At 29.6% G+C, this 26931-nt stretch overlaps 3 protein-coding genes across 14 annotated transcripts; 1 reads left to right on the top strand and 2 right to left on the bottom strand.

Moving 5' to 3' along the window:
• The first annotated feature begins 6097 nt into the window (after positions 1-6097).
• Positions 6098-7733, top strand: LOC145939537 (very long chain fatty acid elongase AAEL008004-like). Its single transcript, XM_083043902.1, has 4 exons — positions 6098-6214; positions 6571-6842; positions 7072-7374; positions 7554-7733. The coding sequence occupies exons 1-4, from the start codon at positions 6175-6177 to the stop codon at positions 7731-7733; spliced, it is 795 nt and encodes a 264-aa protein (XP_082900028.1). The 5' UTR covers positions 6098-6174.
• A 2213-nt stretch (positions 7734-9946) lies between these two features.
• Aqp (aquaporin) lies at positions 9947-13887 on the bottom strand. 2 transcript variants are annotated; one of them, XM_083049277.1, is made up of 5 exons: positions 13470-13887; positions 12935-13119; positions 12301-12575; positions 11382-11520; positions 9949-11300 (listed from the first exon to the last, which is right to left on the bottom strand). In XM_083049277.1, the coding sequence occupies exons 2-5, from the start codon at positions 13113-13115 to the stop codon at positions 11101-11103; spliced, it is 795 nt and encodes a 264-aa protein (XP_082905403.1). In that variant the 5' UTR covers positions 13116-13119; positions 13470-13887; the 3' UTR covers positions 9949-11100. The 2 variants fall into 2 exon arrangements, with proteins under 2 accessions (XP_082905394.1, XP_082905403.1); XM_083049268.1 differs by lacking the exon at positions 13470-13887 and having other exon boundaries at positions 9947-11300; positions 12935-13427.
• A 149-nt stretch (positions 13888-14036) lies between these two features.
• LOC145942441 (uncharacterized) lies at positions 14037-26801 on the bottom strand. 11 transcript variants are annotated; one of them, XM_083049209.1, is made up of 21 exons: positions 26585-26801; positions 23829-24203; positions 21945-22063; positions 21634-21785; positions 20948-21547; positions 20597-20854; positions 19892-20088; positions 19774-19813; positions 18539-18694; positions 17693-17822; positions 17417-17623; positions 17157-17315; positions 16913-17089; positions 16681-16832; positions 16516-16601; positions 15973-16305; positions 15630-15894; positions 15470-15546; positions 15161-15380; positions 14623-15041; positions 14037-14310 (listed from the first exon to the last, which is right to left on the bottom strand). In XM_083049209.1, exons 2-21 carry the CDS (start codon positions 24068-24070, stop codon positions 14181-14183), a joined length of 4119 nt encoding a protein of 1372 aa, XP_082905335.1. In that variant the 5' UTR covers positions 24071-24203; positions 26585-26801; the 3' UTR covers positions 14037-14180. The 11 variants fall into 11 exon arrangements, with proteins under 11 accessions (XP_082905335.1, XP_082905291.1, XP_082905318.1 ...); XM_083049165.1 differs by having other exon boundaries at positions 20597-21547; XM_083049192.1 differs by having other exon boundaries at positions 20618-21547.
• Positions 26802-26931: the final 130 nt, after the last annotated feature.

The raw sequence follows: 26931 nt of genomic DNA, 5'->3' as shown, positions 1-26931 counted from the left end.
GCAATCTTGTTTTATGTATATCAAGTTAAAAAATGTGTACGCTGGTGTCTGTTTTGTACCAAAAGATTCTGTAATCAATGTACTATTAAAATGTATAATCGACGAATTTTTGGCTCGTCTTAAAATATTTGAAATTGATACTCTTTTGACGCGGACCCTGTGCGACGCATCCTTATTTTATGTTTATCGTATTAAAAAATTTGTACGCTGGTGTCTGCATGGTACCAAAAGATTCTGTAATCCATGTACTATTAAAATGTATAATCGATGAATTTTTGGCTCGTCTTAAAATATTAGAACTTAATTTTTTTTTGACGCAGACCCTGTGCGACGCATCCTTATTTTATGTTTATCGTATTAAAAAATTTGTACGCTGGTGTCTGCATGGTACCAAAAGATTCTGTAATCCATGTACTATTAAAATGTATAATCGATGAATTTTTGGCTCGTCTTAAAATATTAGAAATCGATACTTTTTTACCGCTGACCCTATGCGACGCAACCTTGTTTTATGTATATCAAGTTAAAAAATTTGTACGCTGGTGTCTGTTTTGTACCAAAAGATTCTGTAATCAATGTACTATTAAAATGTATAATCGATGAATTTTTGGCTCGTCTTAAAATATTAGAAATGATACTTTTTTGACGCGGACCCTGTGCGAAGCATCCTTAATTTATGTATAGCAAATGAAAAAGTTTGTACGCTGTTGTCTTCTTGGTACCAAAAGATTCTGTAATCCATGTACTATTAAAATGTATAATCGATGAATTTTTGGCTCGTCTTAAAATATTAGAAATTGATACTTTTTTACCGCTGACCCGGTGCGACGCTACCTTGTTTTATGAATATCAAGTTAAAAAATTTGTACGCTGGTGTCTGTTTGGTACCAAATGATTCTGTAATAAATGTACTATTAAAATGTATAATCGATGAATTTTTGGCTCGTCTTAAAATATTAGAACTTGATTTTTTTTTGACGCAGACCCTGTGCGACGCATCCTTATTTTATGTTTATCAAATTAAAAAATTTGTACGCTGGTGTCTGCGTGGTACCATAAGATTCTGTAATCAATGTACAATTAAAATGTATAATCGATGAATTTTTGGCTCGTCTTAAAATATATGAAATTGATACTTTTTTGACGCGGACCCTGTGCGACGCATCCTTATTTTATGTTTATGGTATTAAAAAATTTGTACGCTGGTGTCTGCATGGTACCAAAAGATTCTGTAATCCATGTACTATTAAAATGTATAATCGATGAATTTTTGGCTCTTCTTGAAATATTAGAAATGATACTTTTTTGACGCGGACCCTGTGCGAAGCATCCTTAATTTATGTATAGCAAATGAAAAAGTTTGTACGCTGTTGTCTTCTTGGTACCAAAAGATTCTGTAATCCATGTACTATTAAATTGTATAATCGATGAATTTTTGGCTCGTCTTAAAATATTAGAAATTGATACTTTTTTACAGCTGACCCTGTGCGACGCTACCTTGTTTTATGAATATCAAGTTAACAAATTTGTACGCTGGTGTCTGTTTGGTACCAAATGATTCTGTAATAAATGTACTATTAAAATGTATAATCGATGAATTTTTGGCTCGTCTTAAAATATTAGAACTTGATTTTTTTTGACGCAGACCCTGTGCGACGCATCCTTATTTTATGTTTATCAAATTAAAAAATTTGTACGCTGGTGTCTGCGTGGTACCATAAGATTCTGTAATCAATGTACAATTAAAATGTATAATCGATGAATTTTTGGCTCGTCTTAAAATATTTGAAATTGATACTTTTTTGACGCGGACCCTGTGCGACGCATCCTTATTTTATGTTTATCGTATTAAAAAATTTGTACGCTGGTGTCTGCATGGTACCAAAAGATTCTGTAATCCATGTACTATTAAAATGTATAATCGATGAATTTTTGGCTCGTCTTAAAATATTAGAAATCGATACTTTTTTACCGCTGACCCTATGCGACGCAACCTTGTTTTATGTATATCAAGTTAAAAAATTTGTACGCTGGTGTCTGTTTTGTACCAAAAGATTCTGTAATCAATGTACTATTAAAATGTATAATCGATGAATTTTTGGCTCGTCTTAAATTATTAGAAATCGATACTTTTTTATCGCTGACCCTATGCGACGCATCCTTATTTTATGTTTATCAAGTTAAAAAATTTGTACGCTGGTGTCTGTTTGGTACCAAATGATTCTGTAATAAATGTACTATTAAAATGTATAATCGATGAATTTTTGGCTCGTCTTAAAATATTAGAAATTGATACATTTATGCCGCTGACCCTATGCAACGCATCATTAATTTATGTATAGCAAATGAAAAAGTTTGTACGCTGTTGTCTGCTTGGTACCAAAAGATTCTGTAATCAATGTACTATTAAAATGTATAATCGATGAATTTTTGGCTCGTCTTAAATTATTAGAAATCGATACTTTTTTACCGCTGACCCTATGCGACGCATCCTTATTTTATGTTTATCAAGTTAAAAAATTTGTACGCTGGTGTCTGTTTGGTACCAAATGATTCTGTAATAAATGTACTATTAAAATGTATAATCGATGAATTTTTGGCTCGTCTTAAAATATTAGAAATTGATACATTTATGCCGCTGACCCTATGCAACGCATCATTAATTTATGTATAGCAAATGAAAAAGTTTGTACGCTGTTGTCTGCTTGGTACCAAAAGATTCTGTAATCCATGTACTATTAAAATGTATAATCGATGAATTTTTGGCTCGGCTTAAAATATTAGAAATTGATACTTTTTTACCGCTGACCCTATGCGACGCTACCTTGTTTTATGAATATCAAGTTAAAAAATTTGTACGCTGGTGTCTGTTTGGTACCAAATGATTCTGTAATAAATGTACTATTAAAATGTATAATCGATGAATTTTTGGCTCGTCTTAAAATATTAGAACTTGATTTTTTTTTGACGCAGACCCTGTGCGACGCATCCTTATTTTATGTTTATCAAATTAAAAAATTTGTACGCTGGTGTCTGCGTGGTACCATAAGATTCTGTAATCAATGTACAATTAAAATGTATAATCGATGAATTTTTGGCTCGTCTTAAAATATTTGAAATTAATACTTTTTTGACGCGGACCCTGTGCGACGCATCCTTATTTTATGTTTATCGTATTAAAAAATTTGTACGCTGGTGTCTGCATGGTACCAAAAGATTCTGTAATCCATGTACTATTAAAATGTATAATCGATGAATTTTTGGCTCGTCTTAAAATATTAGAACTTAATTTTTTTTTGACGCAGACCCTGTGCGACGCATCCTTATTTTATGTTTATCAAATTAAAAAATTTGTACGCTGGTGTCTGCGTGGTACCAAAAGATTCTGTAATCAATGTACAATTAAAATGTATAATCGATGAATTTTTGGCTCGTCTTAAAATATTTGAAATTGATACTTTTTTGACGCGGACCCTGTGCGACGCATCCTTATTTTATGTTTATCGTATTAAAAAATTTGTACGCTGGTGTCTGCATGGTACCAAAAGATTCTGTAATCCATGTACTATTAAAATGTATAATCGATGAATTTTTGGCTCGTCTTAAATTATTAGATATCGATACTTTTTTATCGCTGACCCTATGCGACGCAACCTTGTTTTATGTATATCAAGTTAATAAATTTGTACGCTGGTGTCTGTTTTGTACCAAAAGATTCTGTAATCAATGTACTATTAAAATGTATAATCGATGAATTTTTGGCTCGTCTTAAAATATTAGAACTTGATTTTTGTTTGATGCAGACCTTGTGCGACGCATCCTTATTTTATGTTTATCAAATGAAAAAATTTGTACGCTTGTGTCTGGTTGGTACCAAATGATTCTGTAATCAATGTACTATTAAAATGTATAATCGATGAATTTTTGGCTCGTCTTAAAATATTAGAAATTGATATTTTTTTGACGCGAACCCTGTGCGACGCATTCTTATTTTATATATAGCAAATGAATAAGTTTGTACGCTGTTGTCTGCTTGGTACCAAAAGATTCTGTAATCAATGTACTATTAAAATGTATAATCGATGAATTTTTGGCTCGTCTTAAAATATTAGAAATGGATACTTTTTTGCCGCTGACCCTATCCGACGCATCCTTATTTTATGTTTATCATATTAAAAAATTTGTACGCTGGTGGTGCCAATAGATGAAAAGATAAATATTATAATTGTTGTATAATATGTAATTAACGTACAAGCTGTGGATCTAGAATGCGCTACGAATAATTCGAAACATCATTCTATCTTTGTTCCATATTAGTAGCACATTCTCGACCGCAGCTTATATGTATAGTTGAAGGAAATAAATGGCGCGCGCGAAGCGCGCGCTTTGTAGCGTTCTAGTATATATACATATCATACTTTTTATATAAAATCGAGGAATATTGCGTGCTTGGTTTGTTCTTAGTATATAATAAAAATAAATAATTTATATAGAAAAAGTGAACATACATGATATATGGTAATAATCGCTCACCCATCGTACAGAGGTAGAATGAGATAAACTGAGTAAGAAAGAACACTATATTGTTTTACGATCTTCGCAATAATTTATAAAAAATGTATTAAAATTATCAGCGCGCGGATTATTATTGTATGTCAATTTATAACACTATTTCATTATCGAAAATTCAAAAAGGACATAAATGATAAATACACATTAAAGCACATAAGCCTACAAACTTTTCGATATAAAGTACGTAAAATTAATATGCGACGTATGGGTTCCGCGGTGACAAAATTTCGATTCTTAATATATTTAAAGCGCGCCAAAAATTAATCGTATATATATTTCAAGAGTACATAGTTAGCAGATAATTATGGTACCAAAAGCACAAGAGCCTACAAACGTTTTGATATAAAATGCGTAAAATTTATATGCGACGTATGGGGTCCGTGGTGACAAAATTTCGATTTTTAACATATTTAAAACGAGCCAAAAATTAATTATATATATATTTCAACAGTATATTTTCTGCAGATTATGTTGGTACCAAAAGCACAAAAACCTACAAACTTTTGGATTTTACATACGTAAAATTAATACGCGACGTATGGATTCCGCGGTGACAAAATGTCCAATTTTAATATATTTAAAGCGTGCCAAAAATTAATCGTATATATCTTTCAAGAGTTTAGCAGATAATTATGGTACCAAGAGCACAAAAGAGCCTACAAACTTTTTGATATAAAATGCGTACAATTAATATGCGACGTATGGGATCCGCGGTGACAAAATTTTGATTTTTATTATATTTAAAACGTATATTTAAAACGAGCCAAAAATTAATCGTATATATATTTCAACATTATATTTTCTGCAGATTATGTTGGTACCAAAAGCACAAAAGCCTACAAACTTTTTGATATAAAGTCCGTAAAATTAATATGCGATGTAAGGGTTCCGCGGTGACAAATTTCGATTTTTAATATATTTAAAGCGCGCCAAAAATTAATCGTATATACATTTCAAGAATACATGGTTAGCAGATAATTATGGTACCAAGAGCACAAAAACCTACAAATTTTTTGATTTAATATACGTAAAATTAATATGCGACGTAAAAGTTCCGCGGTGACAAAATTTCGATTTTTAATATATACGAGTGATTATAGATATTGACGAGTTTTCGTCCGAACCGCAGCACGTACTCTCATTGAATAGAGTATATTTACGTTCATACGCAAAATGCACATAGACGTATAATATATAGACCGAGCGTTTGGCCGAAACTGTGTTGACAGATTAGAAAAGGACAAATGCTTAGTACCGTAGATCTGTCCTTCTTTGGCAACCTATTGTAATCTCAAGAGTGGGGCGGATTAGGGACGGATCAGGGGAGCGATCACCAATGATCGCAAGTTTCGTTCCCTTCTACTGTATTTTTAGACAAAGATAGATCTACGATATTGAGCATCCGTCTCTTTCTAATCTGTCGATATGGTTTCACTACGGGAGAGATAGGCGACGCTCGGTCTATATATTATACGTCTATGAAAGTGCACAAAATAAAGCAGTTGCTTATTCACTATCAAAGTGACTGCAGGAACGACATAATCGCGATTTACCTTCAATAAGTATCATAAGTGATCATAGTTATTGACATTTGTAGTCATAATGAAAAAAATGTATAATTATTTATTTGTCAAGCTCTCTGGTAAGTAATTCTCTCTTTTTAATTAAGTTAATGCATTCTTTAAAATGCTAGAAAAGTATACGTATATTAATTCTAAATTCTAAAGACTGTTACATTAAGATAAAATTTGTGCTATTAAAACAGAGTGTTTAATACGCGATATTCTTGAATAAACGTCAAAGACTTATTCAAATTTCTTATATACTTATATAAATGTTGGCGCAAGAAAGTATAATATTATTTAAATAATGATACTCTATAATATACAAAATTGTAAATATTAATGAACGAACTCTCCGCCTTTAAATTTGATTACCAAAGATATTTGTGCACACTGTATATTATATTTCAAAAACTATTTTGCATTTTTTTTACAGCTCCACTAACTCGCGAATGGCCATTGATGTCTTCACCATTTCCGTTAACGTTCATAATTTTTGGATATTTATTTTTTGTTCTTTACGCTGGTCCTCGCTACATGAAAAATCGACCGCCGTATAAATTGAAAACCTTTATGTTACTTTATAACGTAATACAAATTTTAGCAAACATATGGGCCGTACAAGGACATATATCTTCCGGTTGGTTCTCAGAATATGGTATAATAACGCATTCAGTGTCATCTCCGGATTCTTCCAATGCGATCAAAGTATATTTTCACAATATATAATAGTAATTATTACTTGTTATCGATTATATTGTTTGCTAGAAAAGGTAAAATTATATGTAATTATTAAATATGTAAGGAGAATACATAAGCAAAGAAAATACGATAGTGGTATAAGATCCATAAGTGACTCATTTATATAGGCAATATTTCTTTTTATTTCTTTAATATAGCACTTTGTATACTTCGTATTATCAAAGCTGCATTTCAGATCTTCAATATTATCTGGTGGTTACTATTATTGAAAATATTCGATCTTTTTGAAACTGTTGCATTTGTGTTGAGAAAGAAATACAGACAGGTTTCTTTCTTGCACGTGTACCATCATGTCGGAAATATACTTCTCAACTGGTTGTTTTTAAAATATGTTCTGGACGAGAGACTGACATTAATTACTCTGCTTAATTGTGCCGTACACGTAATCATGTATACGTATTATTTAATCTCTTCAAGGGGGCCGAAATATCAACAAATAATGTCTCCTATTAAGCCTTTTGTAACTAGAATTCAAATGGTAAGTTGTTTATAACATTATAATATTTTGTAACAAAACTTAACACATAACACATAACTTTACACACACACACATGCACAACATATATGTATATACATTTTAATATATTTCAATAATTTCTGTTTCCGTAAATATAATGCAGATTTGTATAATTTGTTGTTTTTCTGTTGCGAAATTAGGTACAGTTTTTTGGAATGTTAATATACTTAATGCAATTTGCAAGTCCAGCAATTCAGTTACATCTGCCGATACGTATATATATATATACCAATTTTATGCATGTAGTAATGAATATTATCTTATTTTATGATTTTTATATGAAATCTTATACTAATGTATCTAAAGAAAAGAGGAATTAAGATTGATATTAAATTAGCACAAATAATTTAATGACTAATTAATTCTTTACCTAAACGGTTAATTAGTTATTTATTGAATAACAATAATATTATTTTATGACTTTGTCATTTTATATTGTTATATTTTTATATTTTATATTATATTGTTATATTTTTATATTTTATATTATATTTTATTTTATATTATATTATATTGTTATACATATATATGATTATAATAAACAATTTTTTACCGGGACTCGCAAACCACGATCACGCATAGCATTTACTTCCCGAACTTCGATTGTATGATCAATTTTGTCAAATACATCCATGATAGAAGTGTGATATGATTTGAAATGTGCTCCGTTTAGTTAGTTTCATTTCAAAGATTCTTCGTCCTAATTAATCCTTTAAAGTGAAAATAGTCAATCGAAATGCATTCTTCATTATACTTTATACACTATTACACTTTTAAAGGAAATTTCAGAATTTATCAAATATTATTAATATTGTTAATATTTTGTTTAAAAAACAATTAATATTGTTTAAAAAAATTGTATTATTTACAAAAAATTGATCTATAATAATTTTATTAATGAAATCAATTGTGTATTGTAGTGATAGAATTAATTAAAATTGCAAAGCATTTGTATAAATGTACGTATAAATGTATCCTCGAGCACATTTATTGGCACATTTATCGAGAAGCCATAAATGTGCTATAAATGTGGTTCAGAATAGGATTTTCACTATAAAGTTGCGCATTTAGACTAAAAATGGCGAGGCGCCTTTAAATGTACCACTAAATGTGCGCTTAGAATATCGCCACATTTATGTGTCATCTAAAGACACATTTAGAGGCGCATTTAGCAATAAATGTGAGCTCAGAATACGAGCCAATATTTTTTTTTCTTTAAATTATAAATATTTGAAATTTTTTAAATTAATTTTATAAAAAAATATGTAACTCAGAAATCAATAAAGATAAAAATCTAAAAAAATTCATGGAAACTACTTTCAATAGATACAAAAACATTTAAAAAATGAAGCAAATCAAAAATGGTCGGAGAAAAAAGTCGTTGATTTGGTATGGAATGCTCCATATATATTTTTTCATATACCTATATTATGTTTCATAAAGTTTATTTTAGTCTTTTTAAAATAAAAGATTTTCTGTTTCTAAAGTATGTAATATAATTTTAAATAATAATAATATATATATTTTTTTTTTTAAATAATATAAATATATTTTTTAAAAATTCGCCAATCGTAAAGAATATAGAAGGAGGTTTGTAATGACGACCAAAAACTGGATTAAATTGAATTCATTTATTAGATAAAATTCATAACGTTTCGACCTTAGGTTTAGGTCATTATCAAATGTGAAAGTCAGATGTATTATTTACGGTGTCAAATGAAATGCCATTATATAAATGGTATATGCGATGTTAGGATAGTTAATAATAAATATAATACGTGTCTTATGACATGACTAATCAGTAACTACCATAGTTAATAATAAATATAATACGTGTCTTATGACATGACTAATCAGTAACTACCATAGTTACTGATTAGTCATGTCATAAGACACACGTATTATATTTATTATTAACTATCCTAACATCGCATATACCATTTATATAATGGCATTTCATTTGACACCGTAAATAATACATCTGACTTTCACATTTGATAATGACCTAAACCTAAGGTCGAAACGTTATGAATTTTATCTAATAAATGAATTCAATTTAGTCCAGTTTTTGGTCGTCATTACAAACCTCCTTCTATAATATAATTTTATTATTTACCAAACAATAACTGTGACTTATTTCAATTGCCGTTTATCTTTATATAATTTTTTAAGACGAAATAAGAAGAAAATTAAAGTTTGTAAAATTGATCTGCGATTACACAGTTCACCAAAAAGAACTTCTCAATAAAAAATGAAATTGTTTCCCGTAATCTTTATGATGCTGGATACGATTCAAAATTGTTCCCTCTTCCAAATTACTCCCTATAATATCTTAAAATATATTTAAATATTCTTTTTTTGCAACTTTAACTATATATAAATTTCAAATCATAACGTGATGGAGCAATTATGAAGAATGGGATTATATATTCAGTATTAAAAACACTACGGTTCATTTTCTTCTTGTATTATTTTTTTTTATTGTGAACCATATATTATTAACTTGTATTAGACTTGTAGAAGATTTCCTGTTTTATTTTTGTAAATTACAAATATCTGAAACATTAACTGATAAAATAATATAACAAGACGCAAGTAAAAAATGTATATTATTAAATTGCGAATTTGCCATATCTATTGTCTTGTCAACCTAACAATACGACTGTGATATTTGACGGTGACAATGCTGTGACATGTGTGTTTTTATAACATAACGCATTGTTGTATATATTGTATAGTTTTGTATATATATAGTTTCTCGATACGAAAAACGAGAAAATTGACATTTTTTTCCCGCCGCATCAACTGATTAATAAATATAGCAAACATTTGCGTAATGAATGATCGAGCATGCATTTAATATCGCATAATCGTATAACTCATTGTAATCGGACACATTCATAAGTATCACAATAACAGTTTCATACATATAACGGCATTTTAATTATTCAAAAAATGTATGTAATTTCAACAAATCTTGAACGGATCGCACAACAAATGACATGACAGTTTCACACAAGACGTGTATTTATTTCAGATAATACCACTGCAATACTTCTCATTATTTTAAGAAACACCCTGTATATGTAGTGAATATATATATAGCAATAATTTTTATTTAATTAGCGCAACTTTTTAATAACATTATTTTTGTAAGAAATTAAAATAAATATTTTGTACAACTATTTTCAATTAAAATATTTGTATAATTTTTTATTTTTTGTTGCAGTATTCTGTACGCAGTTGCATGTTGCAAATTACATAAATTTTTTTTAAACAATTATCTACAAAAATATGTATATGCTTATCATATAAGAATGTGCAATTAGAAATAATAGGTTCCATTTAAGAAATTGAAGGTGACCTCTATGGCTTTTGACAACGTATAATATATTTTTAATATTTTTTAAATATTTATTAACATTATTAACATTTATATACAGTTCAACAAAATATTAAGGCATATTTTTTATATTATCTTCCAAGATTGTGCGTAGCTCTATAATTATATGAACGATAATCACAATGGGAATGTATAATATTATCGTTTGGCACGTAATTTTGTACACTGTTAGACACTTTTGTACGTTATTGGAAAGCAAGATACATGTTATTAAATAAAAAGTCCTAATTATAAGTACCGAACACACACCTATTAAACTTTCTTCAAATCCTTTGTTTGAAATTTTATCTAATATCCGTACTCTCCTGCAATTGAATGTAGTTTTGAACAAATGGCATGCGATACACACGCAAAGAGGCAATAGATCCGAGACACGCTCCAATCCAATAAACTATCACATGTTCCGTAGACGTAGTTCCCAGACAGCCGTATTTTAAAGAAGTCGCCAAGGCGGGATTGAAATAACCACCAGTATAATTGAATGCTGAAATGCACCGCGTCGAAAAAATTGATGAAGATAAATTGACATTTATTATATATCGTGAGATGTATATGATTCGCCAACCTGCAACCACCAAAGCCGTCCCCACAAAAGCATCAATGGCCGTACAAAATCTCGGATTCAAATCACTCAACGCACGGGATACCACTCTACATATGCATGTTGCAATGCATTCCACAAATGCTCCAATTATAGCAGATACCTAAAAATCGCATTACATTTTCATCGATTTAATAATAAAATTAATAAAATTATTCTGACTATAAAGCACACACTACATATTACGTAACAAATATACAGCGTAAATTTATAATATAAAAATGTAATAAATGTATGTATTGTCATAAATTCTATTTTATTAAACTTTATTTCTTAAAATCATGCTTATATAATTTATTCCTTTTATCTCTCGTATCTTATACAATAAAATATAAAATTTATAGAATATAAAATTTTAAGGTACACTCGACAACAGAGAAATGTGCTTTAACAAATGAATTTACGTTTATATATATATATATATCGATATGCACGTAAATTCATTTGTTAAGGTATTCTTCCGTTGCCGAGTGTACTTTAAACTTTTATATTCTATTCTTATCGAAATAAACGTCTAAAATAAGTCTAATAAGCTACTAATAGATGTCTTTTAAACGTTTTTTGATTATTTCTCACGGGGAATATAAATATAATATATAAATAAATAATTTATATATAATATTTGAAAGTATATTAATTTTGTGATACGTAACATAATATACTACATATATATATATATATATATATATATATATATATATATACTGCGTATATAAATTATAATATAAATATAATATATAAATAAATAATTTATAATATTAGAAAGTATATTAATTTTATGTGATATCTAAGTGTGACATAAAAGTTAATATTTATTCACTTAACGGCAATATATTATATGCAAATTAAATGCTGCTGTGGAATCAAATGCGATTGCTCTTGCCTGTAAATCAGTAGTGCACTCTCCATAGGCCCTGTTCTTGTGCGTAGAAACAAGTTGAAACGCCCACAACATTTGAATATATTTGAATATGATGAGACCGCCGGCCAATTCTGCACATATCGACAGAAAAGCAATGCCCAAAGGTTTTTTACCTACAACTACATCCTCCATATGTGTGTAAGGACACGCTGAAGCTTCATCCCAGTTCATTGACCACCAAATTGTTAATAAGAATAAATAGAGCGCGTACACCCATACTCCCCAATTGTCCGCAACTGTTTAGAGAAAAGTTTAACATTTAAATTTCGAAGGAGAATGAGGCACTTAAATAAGATAAATTGCGATGTATAATAAAATAGAAAATAATGTTAAAAATTTAATCAAACAATTAAAAATACATACAAAAAATGAATAACTACACTAACAATAATAACTAAATATATACGAACAAAAATATATAATTATATACAACATAAAGATAAATACACAAAATAATAAATGCAATATCTAAGTAATATTTAAATTTCATTTTTAAATACGCAAGTTTATCAGCTATCAAAAATTAATCTTACAATGTCGCGCGGCTTTATATTGATATAAAGGAAGTAATTATTATAGAGTCGCGCGAACTTACTTATAATGAGTTCGAAACATGCTCCACAAAGTTCTGCCGTAGCTATAAATTCTAGGGCGAGAATCCTCGTGAGGGGATAAGAATTAAGATAGAATAGTGCATAGAGCCTTAGCCAATATGCTATCCAAATCGTAACTCCAATGTATGCTGTAGACACTACCAAGTCTATTGATCCAGGCATTATCCTATTAAAGTACGTATGACGTTTAAACACATGCGGCATCATGAAAACTTACGAGGGCAATAAAGCACATCCGATATAACTCTATGCACAATAGAGATAGCTTTACATCTAACATAGTGTTATGTAATTAAATCTTGGAACATGATAATTTTTCTATCCTCATTATTATAAATTATTATCGAAACAAATTAATGAATATATCGTTGTTATTAATAATATTATCGAATATATATATCTCGATATAATTATGCGTATTACATAATAAAAGCGCACATTATATAATTAATCAATTATAATTCTACAGATTATTCTTTTCTAACTTAAATTGAGAATAGAATGTAAAAAACTTACGAAATATACGTTCACCAAATATCACGCTGGCTATTTTTTTGTATTTCAGCTTCTATTATTTCGATTTTCATATAAATACCTCACGCAAGAAATATTCACATTGAGAGTAAAATTCCGTGTAGCGGTTATTTAAAACTACGAGTACCGAATATATCTACGCGGGTATGTCGCCCAGCTTTAAATATAGCCTTCGCTGAAATTTGTCTCGAAGTACGTTGAATGAATTGCTGCTATTGGTCCGACGTGAGGAATTCAAAATAATCGGCTCACAAAAAATATATCGTAAAATAAGATTGTATACATCACAAAATATATTTCAATCACAAACTTAATTTCAAAATGCATTTTTCTATACTATTTCTCCGAATACAAATCGATAGAAATTCATAAAAAACTGGATGACGCAATGCACCAATGACGTCGCAGATGCTGTGGAACAACGCTCTGTTAAAATTTGATATACATTTTGCTATTATATATGTAAAATTTTAAAGAAACATTATGCCTAATAATCCGTCTTACAGAATATATGTAAAAAAGATCAATCGCATTAAGAAACACCAGATGTACAATCTGAAATCAAATCTGTAGTTTTATTCGTCTTATTCGAAGAAATTAACTACATATTTCATTATATAGGTTGAAATAAATGATTTCATGTATTTCGTGAATGAGGATTAACATTAATCTTATCACTGTAGAAAAAAACGTTTATTTACAGGAATTGAAGGACTCCCCTTTGTGTTTTTTAGTTGTAGGAGAATCGTCTTGATTCTGTGTTCTTGATACTAACCTAGGAATTCGTTTAGCTTTTAAATAGGACATCGTTTCACTCGATGATCTAAAAATCAATAAAATATTTGATGTATTAAAATATGGCTGTTATATTTAATTATACGAAAAAATATTTATAAAAAATTGCATATAGTTTTTTTTATATGGAGTTAATAGTATCACATTTTGATTGGTATACGTTTTGGGAGAAAGCGTTTCTGGAAAATTTATCCATGGAGAATTGCAGTGAGTGGAAACGAAGTCGAATCAGGAAAACGGTTCATAACGGTTGGTGTATGGTCGTATTTTGGGATAGTGCAAGAAATAATTTTTTTATCAATTACACAAAAATTACTATAAAAGGTATAATGTGTTATACCTCGTAGTTTTTTGTTCAGTCAAATTCATTTCCGTTGTATTACTCTCGGTCGAGTTAGAACTTAGAGAATAAGGAATGATCTGGTAAGTTCTACCACTAACAAATTCATTAGACGATTCAGTATTTTCTGCCACAATTGAGACAATGTGTGTTTCTGTCTCTACATTTGTAGACTTTCTCTTGTTCTCTCCTTCAGGTTTCACGGGTTTTGCGTCTGTCTGACTTTCGCTCTTCGGTTTTAATTTCCCGTCTTGCGTGGGGAAATTCACAGTAGGCAAACTGATAGTTTTGTCCCCTTTGGTGTTATTCATCAATCTAATTAGTAGTTCTGATAATTCCTCTCTTTTTCTTGTCACGATAATTTCCTCGAACCACGATTTCAAAGTTTTAATTGGTAAAGTATAATCTTTAATTGGATCCTAATGAAGGAGGACAAGAGTTCACAATTATATTAATAATATATGCATAATCACAGAGAAGTGTAGGAAAAAATAATTAAAAAATAGAATTTTTTGTTTTCAATGTTGTATACTCTTACCTTAAAAAAACTTTCGACATACTGTAATACATATAATCCACAATCAGTAAAATTTGATTGCTGAGGTACTTTCGGGCACGCTCCCTTAATAGTATCCTTTGAGAATGTCTTTTCTACACCAAGTTTGGCAACATATTCGCAACTTAAGTAATCTCTCAACGTAGCGACTACTCGTGCTCTACTGGCGCCAGCAAGCGAATCAAATATCAATATACAGGGACTGTAAATAAAATTTCAAATATTCAATTCACGACAAATTTCATGGATGATACATTATTTATGTGTATATATGCATTTATAAACACTTACATTTTGACAGTTTCTTTTTGCTGCTCAAGTTTAACCTGAATTTGGATTGTATTTTCTTCTGATTGTTCCGTCTCGTCCTGTATAAGCAAAATGATGTTATTCTATGATCAACTATTTCAAAGTAGACAAAATATTATATAATTAATAAAATTAATTTTACCTCTTCGTCACTGTCCATTTCCATCTCCTCATCATCGCCTTCAGCTTCATCTCTCTCAGATCCATCATCCGGCTGATCTATCGTTATGGTTGTAGGTACAGGAGTGATAGTTGTAGAGCCAATTGTAACAGCTTTTGTTTTCAATTCTTTCAATTTTTTACTTTTTTTTACAATCTTCTGAACATCGTTTTCGTTTGTTTTCATAGGCGTGGAAACTTTTCCAACTAGTCCAGGAAAACAGACGATAGCCAAAAACCAGTGTGCGCTACAAATAATTATATTATTAATAAAAGAAAATAGCATGTTTGCTGCTTATGTCATCGAAAAATCTAGGATTACTTACTGTTCGTTGATAGGAATTATAATAAAATCTTTCTCAAATATATTGACATTCTTTGTCCACTTCTGTACTCTCGCGTGTCGTTTGGCAGCAGGCGTCATTGGTACATTGCTTTCGGCAGCTTGAGCATGTGGACTGGTCAAGCGTTTATAAAAATACGAACTGAACACATGAGTCCTGTGTTGATCAGATTCTGATAATATCTCTAAGGTTAGATATTTTAAATAAAAATCTATAATCACGTCATTTAAAAACTGATCCTCCGCTAGGCATAAGTAATCTTCAGTGTTGATGGCTATTCCCCCTTTTGCAGGAGGTGGTGGATATACAGTTATTCTGTAAAAAGAAGCAACATTTAAAATTATTTAAAAATTTAACTGACTTACAGACCTGACGCAGAAAGAAAAAAAAGATTAGATAAATAAAATTACAAAATACACTTTATTATGTATATTCGCGCACATGTATTAAATATTAAATTATTAAAAAATAAAAAATCAATTGTTTATAACAAAAATCAATCAACTGTTTGAATAAAAGTCTTACGTTTGTATATTGTCACTAACACCGACAGTATTTGGTACAGAGCTTTGATTTTGTTTTCGTGTAACAATATTATGCAAATGTGGATTCTGTAAATATTAAAGATTAAATATATAGAAATATACATATATATATATATATAATAAATTAATTTAATCAAATACATACATCATTAAGCGATGCTCGTACGAGTATATCATTCGCCTCTTTAGAATTCAATTCATCTATTTTATTTCCACGTGAAAACAAACTGTTTAGTTTGAGTTTCGAATCATCCGGTAACTTGTCTAACAATAATGTAATACGTCTATGCATATGATCTAAAAAATAATAAAGCAAAAAATATATCAATCATTTACTCATTAAGAATCTTATATTATTTTTAATTTTCGTTGCATACTTTTTCCAGTAGGATCATAATATGCTCCTTTTGGATCTTGCATTCCTAATAACTCGCGTATCATAGCGCCTGAACTTGAAGATGTGTAAAAGAATAATACCGGCATTGCCTTCCCAAAATGAATCAATAGTTTAACTATGTCTTTATATTTCACATCCAGGGTAACAAAACTTGTAGCTATAAAATATGAAATATTTTAAAATGTTTATAAATTGTCTTTTCGCAATGAGTAAAATAAACTTACCATCTTCTAATAAAGGTACGTTAAATCGTACACCAGTATGGGAAATCATTACATTTTCCTGAGGAATATATTTATAAGAACCTATTCTGACCGTTCGACATTCTATAGCAATCTGTTGTAATTGTTCATTATCTAAAGAGCTCTGATTATCACATATTCCTAAAATTTTATATCACTTTGTTATTATACTTATATTACTTTATAAAATTAGCTAATATCTTAAGTGTTCGATTATTTATATTTTTTTAATGAAATATTACCTGTACTGCTTTCTTCATTATTTGCTAGATAATCGCTATATGAATTAAAAACAGAAGTGTTTGTAATTACTGGTTCTTTTTCTAGAATGGTGTCCATATCTTCGTTAAAAGCGTTACTTGCATTGCTTAATGGTGCATTATTATTAACGTTTTCAATCTTTTTAATCCTACCCTCTTCTTCTTCGTCAGATGATATTGTCAAACATTCTAAAAATTAATAATAAAATAAGCATTAGTGTTGCATATATATTTCGTGTATCAAATACATTCTCATACCTGGCTCTTTATGAATAGGCTTTGGTTTTGAAGCTCTACTCTTTGCTTTGAGTCGCTTAGATATAGGACCATCTTGTTCCATTTTCTCTATCTTTGTGGCATTTCGTTCATTGTTCTTCTTATAGAACATCTGTAAAGAAATACAATTAATATATATCTACAGATGATACGAAAAATATTGAAAGAAATTATAGACAAAAATATAAATATATGATATATTAAGGGAATGCTGACCTCGTCCTGTCTTACCGACAGAACGACATTTTTCTGCACCTTTTTCTCTTTATTGGTTGAATAGAATAAATATTTTTCCACGATTAAAGTACATATAGAAACAAAGTTGGAACCTCTCGATTTTATGTAAAAAACAAAAAAAATTTGTTTAGTTAAACAATTTTTTTTTGTTTTTTACATAAAATTGAGAGGTTCCGACTTTGTTTCTATATGTACTTTAATCGTGGAAAAGCATTTATTATTCTATTCAACCAATAAAAAGAAAAGGGTGCAGTAAAATATTGCTCTGACGATAAGGGTCAGCATCCCCTTAAGATGATCGTTGTAAACTGCTGTCAATATGACCTGTAATGATATGGCAATAATACAGAATATTTTAATTCTAAAATTAACTCTTCTCTCTAAGTCTCAAACACTTCTTAATGACTTAATGACTATATGCTGAAATAAGAGCGCTTTAAACTTGTTACATTAAGAAATGCCATGTTAATACACAAGTCTTAAATAATCTAAATTTGTTAGCCGTTGATCAGTCACACAATCGATCATTATAACAGATGAGGATTTGCATTAATAAGTATAATATCGGTCTTCTGGCTTCATTATCCTTACATCGACAGACATCCCAATCTCCTTCCTTTTTGCTATGGGTATCGACTTGACTTCCTCAGTTAATTTTGTATTACATCGTTCACATCGGTTGAAGTGGAGTGAACTGTAGCCGCAGTGTGGACAGAGAGCAAACATTCCTTTGACCAAAATAGGCTCCTAGTAATAACACGGTATACTTCGTACTTAGAGCATACTTTGTTTTGAATAATGTGCTAGGTGTACTCTCTTAATTTATAACAAAATCCTTATGCATTGCAGCAATGACATTATCATACTTGCATTGATTATTATTATTATTAGCTACATTATATACTATCTATTTCACTTCATAGTTTTGCATTTTTTGTTCAATATATATAGTAATACCTATCTTTTTATATATCATTCACACAGATATCAACTAAATATATAATATATATTCTTATCTATTATCATTGTAACAAACAAAGAATTGGCATAGTATAGAAAAAATATCACAAATATAAATCACGAAAATATATTTTTTTATATATTAAATCAGACTGATACAAAAATCATTAAGTATTGGTTTTTATCATGCAGTCTCCAATACTTGGCTTATGTGTCCCCGTTGCAGTCATATTGAATTATAACATTAGAAACGAGAAATTATGAGTTTCATTCTTGCAAAATATATCGAAATAAATAAGTATTTTTAAATACTGTGTTCAATAATAATGGATTAATAAAATATACGAAAAACTCTCTTCTTAATTCGTGAACTAATAAATATAGCTGTAAATCTCGGTCAATTATCGTAATAAAAGTTTCCAGCAAAAATAAACCTTACGATAATTGACCAAGCTATTTATTAATTCACAAATCAAATAAAAATGTTCAATATATTTTACTAATCCATACTATAACACGCATTAAAAAAAAAAAAAAAAACTTATTTTGATATATATTTCGCAAGAATAAAATTACTATATTGAATTACAAACACCAGTGTTTGCAAACTCATATATACTAGCTTAAATATTCTCACTTAAATTGTTTTAACAAAATAAGCCAACTTATATATTTCTCTTTTTTATGAATATTATTAACGTTTCAAAGTTAATATTTTAAAAAAATAATTGCCAAATTGTAGAAAAAGAAGATTGTCATTCTAAATATATTTGCAATATGTAAAAATAGAATTATAAAATTAATATAATTTTTATGCCAATGTCCTTTTTTCTTGTAGGTTATTTATAATAAATTTGCGATCTTACCTCAGTGGATAGAGATGCATTACTGTTTTCATCTGAAGTACTGAAAAATATTATCATTTTAGTATTCTAATAATCGAACATAAAAATATCAATATATAAAACAATTAAGATATCGTACTTGGTATTTTGGGATAAATTTTCAGTGGTTGTAGTGGAGCTTACAACTTCCTGAACAGAATTATTATGATCATCACCATGATCACTGCCATCAAAAGATGTAACTGATCCAACACCTTCTTCCACTATATAATTTATACCCAGTGTGGGATCATCTACCAAGGAAACTGTTGTTTTACCAGAGAATGTAATGCTTATCTAAAAAATATTTCATACAATATATGAGATAATTATAAAAAGATTCATTATTACTTAATTACATTAATAACATAATTACTACTACACACATTAATAACTTCACAACTCATATACGTCAAAATAACATGCAATTATAAAAAAAAAACTTTGAAATAAATCTTGTGATAATATAAAAAAAATATTTCATATAATACATGAAATAAACATTAAAAAATGCATTATTACTTAATATATTAATAACATAATTACTACCACATACACATTGCTAACTTCAAAAGCCATATAACACATATACATCACACATACATATACATCAAAATCACACATGCAATTTAAAAAAATTTAAAAAAAGAAACTTTTAAACTTTTCTCTCTCTCCAATCCGGTGATAATATTATATTATTTTAACAGTCTAAAATCTCCTGTTTTTTCCTCCTAGCTGCATAGCAATTTATCAATCATTCTGTACTATTTTCAAATGTACATATCACGAACCCATATAGACATACCTGACCCAAGACTGCACGTACCTGATCCAATAGGTCGTGTACAGTGCAGTCCTCGTTCGGTATTTCGAATGTGATTAATCTCTGTTCTCCCGTGGCTAACATCACTAACATTTTTGCTTCATTCCCTTGAATTTGATGTTGAACTATGGCAGTTGATGGATCATTAATAATCTTTTGTAGGTAAGCGACGCTCTCGCTTGCACTGTTATCGTGTTCCGAGCGTGGCGAAGAAGACTGCTGCGTTACGTGTACCTTTTCCTGCACGCATTCCAGAGGCTCGACTTCCATACTAGTACTACTAACGTACATGCTATGTTCATCTGAGGAGGGGGACGAAGAGGGAGACGTTACCATGGATGATTTTTGTTGCACTTGTTGCTTCTGCGAAGAGACTAAAACTTGTTGCGTTCTTTGTTGTACAGAATTTGCGGTTGTCAAACGACGTGCGGAATTATTCGACGGGCATTGAATTGGATGCTGCACAGTGTTAGGATGTTGCCGTTGTGCGTTATTTTGTTGAAACCTTAGCTTTTCGGTATGTTGTCTCTGTTGTAATTGCATTTGCTTGAACTTCGCTTGCTTGATTTGCTCATTTAAATGCTCCATATCCGGAGGTTGTACCTTCGTCGGCGTTTTAGAGATTTCGGGAGGAACTATGGCTACGGGTCGTATATGCGACGTATTCGAATTAGAAGCACGAACTGGCTTTACAGTCTGTCCCGGTGAATTAACAGCTTTGTTGCAGGCGGGCATTACAGATTTGGGAGTTCCTGTAGAATTTTGAATTCGATTTTCTATTGAAATTCTTGCATTTACTCCATCTGGAGTTTGAGATGCCGCACCCACTTGTACGTTATTTGACAATTGTTGACTTTTATTCTGATAAGATTTGACTACTTTTTTTTCCGTTTGTCCAGAATTTAACGCACCAGAATTTACATGAAGAGGTGGCTGAAAATGAAAGTATTTGTTAGATAATAAATATGAAAAAGTAAATTAAAGTTTTGTTTAAAAATTATTCCAATACATGAACTTACTGACGACGCAACGTTATTTTGTACGTTATTTTTAGTTATAACGGCAGTTAAATTTTTTTCTTGTAATAACGGTTGTTTCGTCGTTGTAGCAACATTTTGCATTTTTATCCACTGTACTTGTTGTCCTTCATTTTTACATTCTGTCTTAGTACCTGGAAAATAAGATTTATGTTAATAATATGCAGAATAAAATCTCAAAGAATTGTTATATAAGTTGTATAAACTAATGTATAACAAAATAGCTTCATAGACTTTAACATTTTAAAAAATATATTATTATATATAGCATAAATATACTTGATGATATTTACCTGTGTTATCTGTAATGCTCACAATATTTTCATTAACAAGATGTGCATTTACGGGATTAGATTTTAATATGGCCTGTGTTGTAGTTATATCGTTTGTTTTGATTATAAAAACATTTTGTCTGAAAAAATAATAAACACAATTATATATAATAATATTTCACAAATATCATATAATCTTATTTTAGTTAAAACATGCAAGTTATGTTAATTATAGTAAATATATGTATATGTTAAAATATATAGTATTAATATAAAAAATGTTTTTAATAACAACATATAATTAAATGTTATTTTATTGAAAAGAATCTTTTTTTTATTTGCATACTACGCGTGTAATGAATAATTAAATGAAGATAATGAGGAGAGTGGATTGAGATGAAAGTTTTTCAAAATATTTATTATTTGGATGTAAAACAAATTTATATTATTTATATAAATATTTGATAAAAGTTTATATAAATTACTTCATTAAAGTTCTTCTTTTAGTTTAGAAAAAGATTAGTATGTTTCCATTATTTTTTATAATTTTGATTATCATTACTTTAACATGCTAGTATTACTCTTTTTAGATATATAGTTTTTATATATTATAATAGTTTCATATAATAATATCTAATATATATATATATATATATATATATAAATAAAAGATTAAAAAGAAACTAATAACAAAAAATGTTCACAAATTAATAGCCAAAATAGTAATTTATGATGCCCATGTAAAATTAGAAACTTAGAATAAAATTAAAATGTTTAAAATTGATGCAAAAGATTGCTCATAGGCCACACATATTAAGAAAATGAATTGCATTAATTAAACTACGCACAATATATTATTCCAGTATCATTTTTAAAAAAAAACATTTAATTGCCATATATATCACATTTTATTAAATATGATAACTGTATTTTATATTTTTTGAGATTAATATAAATTTTTTATATACGCACATACATACAGGCATACGATACATTCATAATCAATGCATTAGTAGGCAGGTTTTTATGATAAAACTTTGGTAATATTTTCTTTGAGGCACACGCGTACAAGTGACTTTGAAATCTCTCTTTATGTAAATCCTAGATTATTCTTTTTTGAACGAGAAAAAAATCATAACCAATCTTAAAAAAAAAAAAAAAAAATCGACAATTGACAAACAGTACAAAAGTGTGGGTGTAGAATATCAAATTTCTAAATAAAATAAATGTTTGTAATAAAAAGAAGAAAAATGTTTATAACCAGAATTTTTTTAATAAACATTCTTACAAGGCATTGTGTTTTATCCTATAAATATATATATAGTAACATTTCTATATTATATATTATTATTACTATATATATATATTTAAAAATATATATTTTGTAAATATAATTCATATATGCATATAAAGCATACAAAAGACAGTGCAATAGAAAACTACTTTAAGAAGCATCTATTGTATCAATGTCTCTTTCGTGTTATGCCTGATATGTATATGTATTAATTGTAATATAAAAATCCCTTTTTCTCATATTGAATAATATTAATGTATGCAAAATATTATTCAAATCTTTTAATTGTGTTCTTTCTATATATGTTCATAAAGTTATGCATATTAAGAACCGAGACAACATTTCAACGAAAATGTATGGCCGATATCGTATAATAAGAATGAAAATAATATTTTATCATTGATTTATTTCTCACAACATAAGTAGTAACGCATATGAACATCCTAAATTTATTTCCTCTAAGATAAGCACTATATTTAAATTGATAAGTTTAATTAAATTCTCGAGTTCTCTCGTGAAATGTCAAAAGCTTAGAGAAAAAGAAACTGAATTGTTACTTCACTATTCGAGTACATTGAAAAGTAATTGAAAATGCATGCCATATGAGTTACCCTTGCTCCAATCGTGTTGCAGCTATTTGATTCCCTAAATTAATAGTTTGCGGGGAGAATATTGCCTGCCTGTTTTGTGATGCAGCGGTATAAGTCACAAGCTGTTGCGAACCATTACCGCTGTTATTAACGTCTTCAACAACTAACTGAACCCGTTGCCCGCCTACAGTGCAGATTCTCGGTACTTCCTCAAATGTAAAAGTACCACTGGCATTGGTCACAACATTAAAATATTGTGCCATATTATTCGACACTTAACCGCTGGCAATTATGATCTTTTTCTCAATTAATAAAGATCAAGATGGGATTGTCGTTAATACACTGAGCTAGACCAATCCGTCAATATCATGTCTGCTAGAATTTGTGCGGTATAACCTATGGAAAATAATTACGAATTATGTTCGACTTTCGCGGTAATATCTCGTATGATTTTAAATATAACTGTAATATTTTTTTCACAAAAGATTAGTAAATAATAAAAATAAAATTATTTAGGAAAGTATTGAAAATTAAAAATGAAAATATAAATATAAATCTAATAGTGTATACTTAGCAATGTGTAGAAAATGATACACAGTGTTGTAAGATAAACTTTAAATACATCACAAACTTTATCAAAATGCATACAAAAAATTGTATCTATAATATAAAATTATGTATTTGTTTTGTAATTGAAATTTAACTGCGTTTAATTTTAAGCGAATATTTTATGTAATATCATGAATACAAATGATATATTAGTTACAAATAGTATATCATACACTTTTCTTTTAAATAAATGTCTTCAATGTTTATTAAAAATAAAATCTTGCATAGAAAATAAAAATTTTCATATTTAATGGAAACATTGTTCAACTTTTAAAGTAGTCTTCTCTATAGATATTTTCCTCAATAAATTTTAAGCACAAATTCTATTAATTGCAAAAAAGTATAATATATATTGTATATACTTATATTACTCCAGCACTCATCTAGATATTTTTTCCCATTATAAATAAATTATTTTCCCATTATAAGTAAAATTTTGTACAACATGTGCTTCAAAGACTTTATATTATTATTGAAAAAGAAATTATATAATATCAATATGATAATATGTATATGTGTTTTAGTTATTGGTTATAGGTGTTAAAATGTTGATTTGTTCAACAAACATTTTGCAAATTATAATAGCATGCAATAGAAGATATATATGAAATAAATAGATAATAAAATTTGATATATTGTAAAAAAAACGTTTTTGTGCAAAAAAACAAACTATAATAAACGTAAATGTATATACCATAAAAACTTTTTAGAATGTCAAATTGTACCTATATACAAAATCCCCCTGACTATCGTAGCAACAACTATTAAGAACTAATCTGATAAATTTTGAAATAGTCTGTATATCGTTAATTCACTCTTTTTAAAAGATAGTTTTTCATAATTAGTTACTATTAAATATATGTATGTGTTAGAAGAAATATAAAAAACAATCACATAAATTATATCACGAGTTATGTTCTAGTTTTGGATAAAATACATACCTCGTGATAAGTGAAATGAAAAGGAAAATACTAAAACGTAATATATTTTTATCTTTCTAATTAAATTTATAATTAACAACACTCATCTCTGAAATAAAAACCAAAAAGTTTTTAATAAAATAGCATCTGTATTCAAATTAATATATTAACAGATCGGCGTCTTATTAAAATGAGTTTTAATTAAAAGAAAAAGAAAAAAATTTATGAAGTAATTAAAATAATCTAATGCAATTTTAATAATTTGTTAAATAAGTCTTGATACACATAATAAATCAATAATGATTTTTTATATTATGTTACATATGATCACAACTGAATAAATCTATAGTAAAATATACAAATAATGAATTATATGTATATCTTTAAACGTTTCCTCGCACAAAATGTAAAGATGCAAGAAACTATCCTAGCACCATTTTGTCGATACAATATACATATATTATATTTAAAAATATATTTGATATTATATTCCAAAAGCTAGTCGCAGGTGTAATTAGAGCAAGATAATTAACTGACCAGACACTTGTCAGAGAAAGCTTCGCAACGAATTCTAACGCGTGATAGATCTGTGACTCCAATCTCTTTCGTGGAAGTTAATACAAGATCCTATCCCATCCCGAAGTGCAACTCGTAACAATGGAAAGACAGCAGTTTCGATCGCACAAATTTAATCCGAGCGAAGGCAACGGCGTTCGGGGGAGAACGACTGTCCCAACCCCGCGCCGATCATAACCTAAAAAATCCACGGACAAAGACAGCCGCGTTTCCACCTCGCGTCGCGTCACCGAGATCGATCGAAATCTCCAATCGAGGACGCGAAGCGAACGATGATTGGCAGGAGAAACGAAAAGTAGATGGACACTTTTACTCACGATTCCGAGCGAGGAATCAATCGCGGGATCTTCCGCTACTGAGGGAGGACAGGACTCTCATAACCTCGCCGCGTGGATTACGGGGGGTGGGGGGGGGGATTGATCCCGTCGTAGGCCGGTATCGTCACGTTATCTCGTGGGCGAGGAACGACGCGGCGGCGGCTCGAAATCGCGGAGGAACACGTGGTTGTAGTCGCGCGTTCGCACGAGAGACACGCACACGTAATAAGCGATGCACGAGGGCTCGTGGATCTCGACAGCCGATCTCTCTCCTCTCTCCGTGCACGCGCGCTCGTAGTCTAACCGTTTCGATATTCCAAAAATCGTGTATATGTATAATAGCATCGATACTCACGATCGTCCGCGTTTTGCACAGTCTCGTGCCGACACGTGAAACCGAGCTCGACGACGCGCCGTGGTTGCGAGACTCTCAATTCGCTTCTCTCCGCTCTCACTTCGCTTTATGCGGCGCGAGTAAATAACAACTATATTTCGCCATTTTATACGTTCCACTTCCACTTGTATGAGCGAATCGCGCTACGACCGCTGGCGATAGTGGCGATTGACACGACGAAACGGACGGACGGACGAACCAGAGAGGCGCACGGGAGATCGCGCCACTGCGCAAATTCTCTTCTACGCCTGCGAACTTCCGGGACGCCGCTCGACCGCCAAGTTCGAACTCGCTAAAACTGACAATGA

Source organism: Prenolepis imparis, unplaced genomic scaffold (genome assembly GCF_030444845.1).
Source record: "Prenolepis imparis isolate NDT839.2.m4 unplaced genomic scaffold, iyPreImpa1.0 SCAF_1, whole genome shotgun sequence".
Classification (NCBI taxonomy): Eukaryota; Metazoa; Arthropoda; class Insecta; order Hymenoptera; family Formicidae; genus Prenolepis; species Prenolepis imparis.
This window is presented reverse-complemented; position numbering and strand designations above follow the sequence as displayed.